A 10,053-nucleotide genomic window follows, 5' to 3' on the forward strand; every position below is an offset into this window, starting at 1 on the left:
GTACATTTCCTTACGACATTACTCTCTCAATGTTCAGTCTACAGACTCGAGATTTGACATAAGGGGTATTGAGATTTGGGAAAATCTTTTTAATCGGTTTTCGGTCAGAAATTTGGCTGTTAAGGGGTCAAAGTTCAACGATTTGACCTTTGAATACTTTACCAAAACTCATCCACCAATTTGGGGTCTAAACAATTGAAATTTTAGATGTAGGTTACTTGGACATGGATCCAACTTTTTAATTTGATTTGAGCCCAAAACAATAAATGTTAAGCAGTCAAAATTGGGGTCAAAGTTTAAAAATATTGACCTCTGCGGTCTCTACCAAATTACTCAGCCAATTTTTGATCTAAACATTTGAAATTTCACATAATGTGTATTCAGACATAGGGCAAGCTTTTTAATCGTTTGTTTTGCAGAAAATTTGGCTGCTAAGGGGTCAGAGTACAAAAGATTTGACATTTGTTGTTTCTAGCAAGCTATTCAGCGAATTTTGGGTCTAAACATTTGAAATTTTACATAAATGGTATTCAGCCATGCAGCAAGCTTTTTAATAAGTTTTTTGGCGAAAAATTGCAGACTCTACCAAACTTCTCCACCAATTTTTGGTCTAAACACTTCAAATTTTAGATGCTGGTTACCTTGACATGAGTCAAACTTTTTAATGTATATATATGTCTATATCTATACATATGCACATAAAGTTATGAACAGTACAGGATAGTCCTTAATCCGTGGAGTGTCGAAGAAATACTTTCCTTCTCATCAGAGGGTAGAAATTAGCAAAATGCGGGATCGGATTTTGCATGAAACAACAAGTAAGTCAAAGATCTTACTTGAAAACAAAAAAAGTGAAGCAGAGGGAATATAGTGAAGAAAAAGGTGATTACACATGAATGGATAGTCTATATATATATATATATATATATATATATATATATTTTTTTTTTTTATTTTATTTTAAAACTTTTAAAATCAATTCAGGTAACTTGATTATGTAGTAGAGCTTACATCTATTCAATCTAGCTGCCTTCAACCTCAATTACCGCCTTGATACAGGCCCGGAACTAGGAGCATGCCTTTTCTATAAGCGCCGGTGGGAACTTTGTGAATCCTTGGCAGATGGCGGCGATCAGGCTGGCTTTAGAGTTGTGGGACGTCATGTTGGTAATGTTCTCGAGGTATAAGCAAATGAAATCAAAAATGTGAAAGAAGGGTACAATGGCGTAGTATCTTTGGACTTGTGAGCTGGTGCCGAGTCCTATTGCCACACTCAGGCCTGATCATCAGGAAATCACCACACTCTTCAGCACATCCAATTTAATGTTGACTTTTAAGCTGACTTCGGAGATGTGAGGTGACATGATGTGGCTCTCACTTGAAACCACACCAAAGATCATAACCGTGGCCAGAAACTTCGTTGATCTGTGCCGTCAAGTGTTGAACCGCCTGGATTTGCATTTTGAGTGTGCTAGCAATTGTCCTGTTGTCATAACTTGGATCGGTAGAGAACACGTGTTGCACAGTGGCGCACCTCCGATCTCGCTCGTTGAATATTGTGTCAGTCTTTGACATGATAGGATCTCCTATCGCTCTTGGGACTTCAACACAAGTGGTCGACTAACAGATGGTCTACAACAAGAAAGAAAATAAAATAAAACCGGCTTTCATCAAATGAGAATGATATATCTCGTCAATCAACAGATGCACCACTGTTTCTGCTTTCTTATTCAGAACCGCAAAAGCCTCTGGCCAACCACTGTACATATCTATAAAAGTCACTATGTATTGGTTGCCTGATAGAGTTTTTGTGTAAGGCCCGGAAACATCTAACGCTTGTTTAGCGAAAGGAAAAGGAGGCAAATCGCTCTTCTACATTTGAGATTGCTGTTTCCTCAAATTTCTGGTTTGGCACGGAATACATTTACCTATGTATTCGTTTACTTGTTTAAATAAACCAGGCCAGAAATATTTTTGCTTAATAGTGTGAAACGTTTTTTTCACGCCCATGTGACCATTATCATCATGGTATTGAACTAGCACCCTTTCTCTTAGATGCGACGGAATATATAGCCTAATTATTGGTCTGTCGTCGGGTTGTGACAAGTAATATACTATATCGTCCATTATTATGTACTTTTTTCGTTCCATCTTGGACGCTTTACAGTTTTTCATTCGCATCTTTAAATCTACAATCTCCCTATCTGCTTCCTGTTCCTTATATACATCTAAACCCGATAATGTAGGACGCTCGTGTGCTATCGATGAGTCTTCAGCATCCTTATGTGATGCAAAATCTTTTGGCTCAAAATGATTTGAGTTTATTGCACTAAATTCCTACTGTCTATTTCTACAGGGGGATCATCATTGTCCTACCTCGAATCTACAGCGCGTGACAAGAAATCCGCACAGACGTTGTCTTTCCCCTTCAGGTACTGTATGGGGCAATTATAGCCAGCCATACACGTCTGTATCTTCCTATTTTGTATTGGTAAGTTTAATAAATACTCCAATGGTCTATGGCCTGTATAGATGGTGAACGTTGCACTATGCAAATAGTGATTTAATTTATTCAGGGCATAGTGTATCGCATATGCCTCTTTGTCTATCGTTGACCATCTGGTTTGAGTATTACTCAACTTGTGGGATAAAAAGTAAATAGGTTTTACTATCTCTTTACCCTCCTTTGGGTCATAGACCATTTGTGACAGACATCCCCCAATCGAATGATCAGAGGCATCTGTATACAATCGGTAGTCCTTCTCGATAAGCCAGTGTTACCATATCTGCAAGCTTCGTTCTTAGGCTATCAAAGGCAGACTGACATGCATCGTCCCAATAAAACCGTACATGCTTCCTCGTTAATCGGACTAACGGCTCGGCGATATTGGAAAATTTTTTTATAAATCGCCGATAGTACGATGTCATACCAATTAAAGCTCTTGCTTGCTTTACAGTGGTTGGAGTCGAAATCATTTTTATAGACTTGACTTTATCCATGTCTGGCTGTATACCCCTCTCACTAACTTTGAACCCCAAATATTGTATTTCTTTATTAAAAACTCACACTTCGTTGCTTTTAAACTAAGATTGTGCTTGCGTAAACTACCTAAGACCTTATCTATGTGTTTTATATGGTCTTCGTTTGTATTGGAGAATATTAGAATGTCATCCAAATACGGTACAGCGAATTCTTCCTGTCCTTGGAAAACTACGGACATTAATTCCTGGAAGACCCCAGGGGCGTTCGCAAGTTCAAACGGTATTACATTAAAATGGAACAACCCCTTGTGGCAGGTGAACGTAGTTTTTTCCTTATCGTTCTCATTCAGTTTAATCTGCCAGTATCCTGACTTCAAATATAACTTTGAAAAGTATTTTGCCGACCCAAGCGAGGTTAAAATATCATCAATAACTGGTAACGCTCGGGCATACTTCTTTGTTATTTTATTTAGTGCTCTAAAATCTACACAGAACCTTTTAATTCCGTTTTTCTTCTCTACTAATACTATCGGAAAACTTCACGGGCCGTTTGATCTTTCGATTACTCTAGCCTGCATCATTTCCCCTATTGCAGACTCTACTTCTTTTCTTTGCTTAAGCGGTGTCCGGTACGGGCATTTCCGTATGGGCTCCTGCGTTCCTGTATCAATACGCATCTCTACCGTATCGGTACTTCCCAAGTTCTTATCTCCCGTAACGAACAAGTCCTTATTCCGCTTTTGCACCTTATTGATCTCTAACTTGAATTCTTCGGGCACCTTTATCCCTTTCAAGTTTTCGTCAGAGATCTTATCTCCATGTTTCTTTGGCATGGTAATCTCCATTATTTTACCAGCCGCTCTACACCTAGCTATCTTACACCCTCTTCTTAAAGTAACCGTCTGATTTGTGTTGTTCATTATTAAAAGCGGAAAACTTTTTGATCCTTTAATTTTTACTACGGTATTTGCTACTGAAAGGCCACTAAGATCACTAAGAAATCCTCTATCTATTTGCTCTAACTCATACTCTAGCTCTTGACCGTTTTTAATACCTGCATGAGCTGTGCACGTATGCAGGTGCTGGGGTTTTAATGTTATTTTTCCCCCCAGTCTTACTATAGCTGAGATATGAGCATCTCCTTCTAACGCTATATATTCATTTCCTATTTTTATCGCCCCTAAGTCAAAGTACATCCTCACCCCATTTTGCCTAAGCCAGTCCCGGCCTAGTATTATATTTCTATTGAGTTTTTTCGCCACAACGAAATCATGGTGGATGAATTGACTTCCTATCCTTATCCTTAATTCGGCGATGCCTTCCACAATTAATGGGGACCCATTAGCTGTCCTTAAATTAATTGGTCTACTATGTAGCTCAGGTCTCTGTATAAGTGTTTTAAAAACGCTACTTTTTATGACAGAAACCTTTGTGCCTGTATCTACTAAAGCCCTGAGTCTATTTCTATCTATTCTAATAGAAACGGAATTTGCAGCGCCCATGTTACCGATTACATGCGTCGGTATGCCTTCGTTTCGTCCGTCGGGCGTTGTACGAACGGTGCGCCTCTGTTTCCCTGCCTGCGATGTCTGCAATCTCTCCATATGTGACCCACCTTACCACAATTGAAACACCTTATACCCTGACTAGTTTTTTCCTTTTCTCTAGTCTTATATACAGGCCCCCATTCTAGCTATCTTGTTTTGGGAATTTTGCTGGACCTACAGCTTCGACTCTAACCTGTCGTCTCGCATGACAAACCTCCATGGGTTCATCATCATATTCACGGTTTGCGTTGAGTCGAATTTTCCATTTTACTTCTGCTAAGTCTTTCTCATAAGCTGCGTGGAAATCCGAAGATTCATCTCTCATTACAGCCATTTTCACATCCTTATCTCTGAGGCCCTCTATAAAAAATCCTAGAACTTGTTTTTTTTACTAATTCATTACCTGTATCTATCGCAATATATGCTCCTTCTGCTAGTATCACTATTCTCTGCATATAATCTTGAATAGTTTCTTCTCTACCCTGTCTTATATTAGCTAATTCTATTATGTTTTTGTTGGGATTTGCGACTATCCCATAATAATCTTCTAATGCCCTTTTCAATTCTAGCCAAGTTAACCCTTCATTATTTGCCATTAATCCGTTAATGAAGAGTATAACCGGGCCCCTAGTGGTCAATAGTGCTGCGTGGAATTTTTCTTCATCCCAGCACCGACTATTCTAAAATATTTTTCTATCTCTCGCAACCACACCCTATATCCACCGTCTCTTCTATTTTCTAAAGTTCTTCTGTTCGTTAGAAGGGACTCATCTCGTAAAGTTTTTGAGATGGCCCCCACCGCGTTCCTAAGCTCCATGGTTAAGCCCTGTACGAAATTTGAAAAGATTTGCTGTTCCATCTTTTTTTTTCCAACTTAACCAAAACAACAAACAAAAACAACACCAGATGAAAAAAACAAAAGTACAATTAAAAAAAAAAACAAAAAATTTGTTTTTCTCTCTGTTTGATTAATTTTGTCAAACAATCACGAATTTTTTTCTTTTCTTTTTCTTTCTCTTTTTCTTAACGGAAAGCTTGAAGTGATTTTTTTAATGTATATATGTATATATAAAACTTTTTTAATGTATATATGTATATATAATGTATATATGTATATATAAAACCTTAGAGCAGAAGCAAGTAAAGAAAGAATCGGGTTCGACTTATCTCGTTTGTCTTTTGTTTTGTTTTTTTCTTTATTCTTCCCCCTTTTTCTCTTTTTTCTTCTTCAAATTTAAAGTCTTTGATTTTGTTTTTTTTTTTTAATTTGACAGTCTTGATTTTTTTTCTTGTTTTGTTTTTTCAATACTCTGTCCGTGGTAATAAGTTTTTTTTTTGTTTGTCTTTTTGCTTTGTTTTTAAAAGGACCCCTTTTCTTTGTGTTTTCGTTGTATTGTTCGTGGTTTCTCTTTTTTTATTTTATTCTTGTAGAATAAAAAATGGTCACGGTACCAAATTGTATGTATGTTATATACTGGTGGTATTAAGATGACGTATATTCTGTATTGTTGTTGTTGTTGTTCGTCTTAGGAGAGTCTTAGTGAGATATCTAGAAACAAGGTACTTACTACTACAGGAGCACCAAGCCTGTAATTCAATTAGAAGAGACTTTTGAATATCTTGATAGATAGACTGAGAGATTGTGCGTTTGACATTTACATTGACATTTATACATATTTGTTTGTTGTAAATCGTCTAGTGATTGGAATGACAGCTGATTTCATTTATCAATGAATAACGAGACACTTTGTTATAAAACAACTTGGTTTATATTTAGTAAACATTCATATATACACCATGAGGAGGTGGTGGGAGAGGTGTGGATTGCTAACGTGACCGGCAGTTCCTCGTCGTCTGTCTCTTTCTCCGTCTCTACTTTGTTTTGTTTACCATCTCACTTTTATGGACTTCCTCGACCTGGTAACCCATAAACGAATTGATATCATTGATCCATATTTTGACCAGCATGGCGTTTGCTTTTTGTCTGACCCACGACCGAATTACGTAATTTCCAGGTGATCACAAGTCCCGGGTTGCATTTTTATCAGCCTGGACATGAATTCATTCGCACCTTGCTCCATAAAACGGCCTGACTCATAAAAAGATTTGCGTCATAGGATCAGGTCATCACAATTTCCGGGTTACGTTTTTGTCGGCCAGACATGAGTTCATTCGCACCTTGCCTCTCCATAACAGTTGAAGTGCTACGAATAAAGGACTGGTACCATTAAAACGAGTGATGTTTTGTACTTTAGAATTTGTTTTTCTACATAGACACCACCATTCTCAGTGTACTATTTACCGGAAATCAATGACGTATCTTTGCTTGTAACACATGTTCATGACAGGGCTTTCTTTCTTAGAATGTCACACCGTCAATTTCTGCAACAAAGTAATGAAACTTTCAGGCCATTAATGCATGTATTCAGTTATCATAACAACGCAATTTGTAATCACCTCTGATTCATTCAGGCAAAATAAAAGTGGGAGGTATTATCTTTGGAATGTCCCTCATATATATATATATATATATATATATATATATATGATAAATTTCATAATATATATATATATATATATATATATATGATAAATTTCATAATATATATATATATATATATATATATATATATGATGAATTTCATATTGTTTGTTTCCTTTAATGCATTAACCTACAAAATTTATTGTATATTTTGCAAACTTCTTCCCTCTCATGAGAAAAATTGCATTATTCGAAACTCCATGCATAAGGTTTTTTCTTGTTTATTTGTACTCCTTGTCGCACAAGAAAAAATTTGTATACCTTCCTTACAGATTTATACGTTTTTTTTAATTTGAATAAATTTTCAATAGCAAGATTTTTATTTTATATATATATATATATATATATATATATATATATATATATATATATATATATATATATAAATACTGTTTGGAGAATCACAAGATATGAACTCTTCTGAACTGTATAAATAGACAGAAGTACCGACTCTCGGCGTCGCCTGTGTGCAGTCATAGTACGCCACCGTGGTGGTACGTGCTACGACTGTTGCTCTTTGTATAATATATTTTGTTTAAATAAAAATTCCCTTTTCTAACCTATATCCATGCCTGTATTTTCCTTAGTGACCCTTTCGGCTACAACAACTTGGTCGAATATTTACGAGTAGTGTAATAGGGCATTATTAGAATAATGTGTCAGCAGGTTCGGGATGTAGCAATATTTAGGTTGGATGCTGACAACTAATATAGCATCACTGATTAAACCTTTAACTTTATAATGTCGACACACCTCTGAGTCAAATAAGAAATATAAGTAATCCGCAATTTGAGGATTAACACCATTCCTATGAAAGGCAAACGGTGATGGTTACTACAAAATATTGAAAGGTCATTCCAAATGTTCAAACTACCAATAAACACTTGACACTTGAATATTACTCCGAATCAAGATTCATGATTTACTAACTACACTGAGTATATACTTCTTTAATTTGTCAACCATTATGATTATCGTAATTCATAAAGATTGCCTTAATATTAAAAGTATTGATAAAGTTCTACGCCTTATAGTTCATACTGCAGCTTTATTCTTCAAAGACCAATCGATTGAATCCTACAGTTTTGTTGACAATTAAGTACCTTCCTTCACCATACACTCATTGAGACATACATGGCCAGAGATTGCCCCAACCTCATTAATCCTCTTTTCGCCACGCTAATATCGGACTGTAAAAACCGAAGCATAAAAGGATTCCCTCTATTTCACTCAATTTCGCCTCGTCCAGCGCACGTGCATTTAACGTACTCATAAAACCCAAGGTATGTAAGACATTTGTATTATTTGGATAGTGCTAACATGCTCTCAAAGATCTGTGGCCTTGTACATAAATTACTTGGCAAAATTCAGTTGTAAATTACACACTTCTGGATGTTGAATGTTCAATCTTCAGTGCGGGCGATACTCAAAGTACGACTGAAAACTACTTAGGACCTAATAATGGCTGACGGAACGATACCATGCTATCCCCGTAGATTAAATAAAGTTTTACGTTCAAAATTCTGTGTAGATTCCTGAGTTCGACTGAAAGATTCCTGAATTATACAGGAAGATTCTCAAGTTTGACAAGATACACCTGAAGAAGGTCGAAAGTTACATCGACCGAAACGTTGTTAAAATAACACTAAATATAAGAACAGCAGTCTGAATAATCCAAATAATACGAATAATCAATCCTCACCTGAAAAAGTTCTAAGTCATATTCTACTAACTTCTTTATATATATTTATACACACACTTTTCAGACTTTTTTGGACCGATGTACGCATTTTTGTGCACATAATCTAAGTGGAAGCGAACCTTTTTAGGTTAGCATTAAATAAATTATATTTCAAACATTACGCCATCGTTTTGTGCCTGACATTTTGCTTTGGCTTGTTCAGTTGAATATATATGGAGAAATACACCACATGTTCGCTCATTTGCTTTGAACAGTGGCCATCAAGTCAGTTCGTACTGAATGACCAGTCAACCTGACGCTGCATTGAACTAAGCAAGTCCATCGCTTTTAATCAGGTTGATCATGTGCAATTTCAGATGAGTAGTAGATGTCAAATGGAAATAGGCTAGCTTAGAAGAATTAATTGAAAAACCACACAGTCACAGTCAATCACATTGAATATAATAACGAACAATAGAGACAGATAAATATAAGCGCTTCATTTTAAGGGTGTCTGAGATGGTAGAAGGATCATGAATACATTTAATCAACCTACTTGATTAATTTAGAATAGAAATCTCTGTGGATAGGCTACTTGTTTTTTTCTTGTATGGCAAAATTTCTGGCAAGATATACGAGAATAGTCAGCAATCTCGTTTATGTTTTCCTTAAATTTTTATATTTTCGTCTATTCTTAACACATTCTAACACGAAACACACACGCACGCTGGTGTAAAGTTTTGTCAAAATAGGCAAAAAAAAACCCTGCTTCACCAATGTTCGCAATTGTTACTTATCTAGATATTATACTAAATTGGTCAGATGAAAATTACCTCATTGCATATGTCATTAATTTTTCCTACGAGTAAACAACCCTTTCTATCTACTCCATCACATTTGACGGGCGCATGTACACTTAAGTCACGCGGAATATGCAATACCTTCTTATGTCCTCCACGTGTTTCTTTTTCAAACATAACCAAACAATACATATAATCAAATTTACCAGAAATAATTTAAACTGACTTTAAACTTATGCACACCTATCATACAGACCAATATAAAATCAACTTTTTAACATACACGTATAATAAATCACACACATACACAATATATATATATATATATATATATATATATATATATTGTGTATTTAGACAGCATGTTTTCGTTCAGACGGATATTCTTAAATAGCACGGAATGTTTTTGCTTATTGATCTTTTTTTTCTATTTTTTCAAATGTTCATTCTTATGTCTCGATCGACGAAACCAATGTATTCTACCAATTTAAATGGCCCTTG

At 35.9% G+C, this 10,053-nt stretch overlaps 1 protein-coding gene across 1 annotated transcript; it reads right to left on the reverse strand.

Moving 5' to 3' along the window:
* Positions 1-994: 994 nt before the first annotated feature.
* On the reverse strand, positions 995-9,507 carry LOC145297662 (uncharacterized). Its single transcript, XM_080143834.1, has 2 exons — positions 6,708-9,507; positions 995-6,600 (listed from the first exon to the last, which is right to left on the reverse strand). Exon 2 carries the CDS (start codon positions 4,584-4,586, stop codon positions 3,522-3,524), a length of 1,065 nt encoding a protein of 354 aa, XP_079999960.1. The 5' UTR covers positions 4,587-6,600; positions 6,708-9,507; the 3' UTR covers positions 995-3,521.
* Between the last annotated feature and the right edge of the window lie 546 nt (positions 9,508-10,053).

The sequence above is a fragment of the Euprymna scolopes genome, chromosome 18 (genome assembly GCF_053919585.1).
Source record: "Euprymna scolopes isolate OS-2025 chromosome 18, ASM5391958v1, whole genome shotgun sequence".
In the NCBI taxonomy this organism is placed as follows: domain Eukaryota; kingdom Metazoa; phylum Mollusca; class Cephalopoda; order Sepiida; family Sepiolidae; genus Euprymna; species Euprymna scolopes.

Bases quoted from the DNA above. Each gene is read 5' to 3' on its own strand.
- LOC145297662 (XM_080143834.1), bottom strand. From the start codon at position 4,586: ATGGAGAGATTGCAGACATCGCAGGCAGGGAAACAGAGGCGCACCGTT.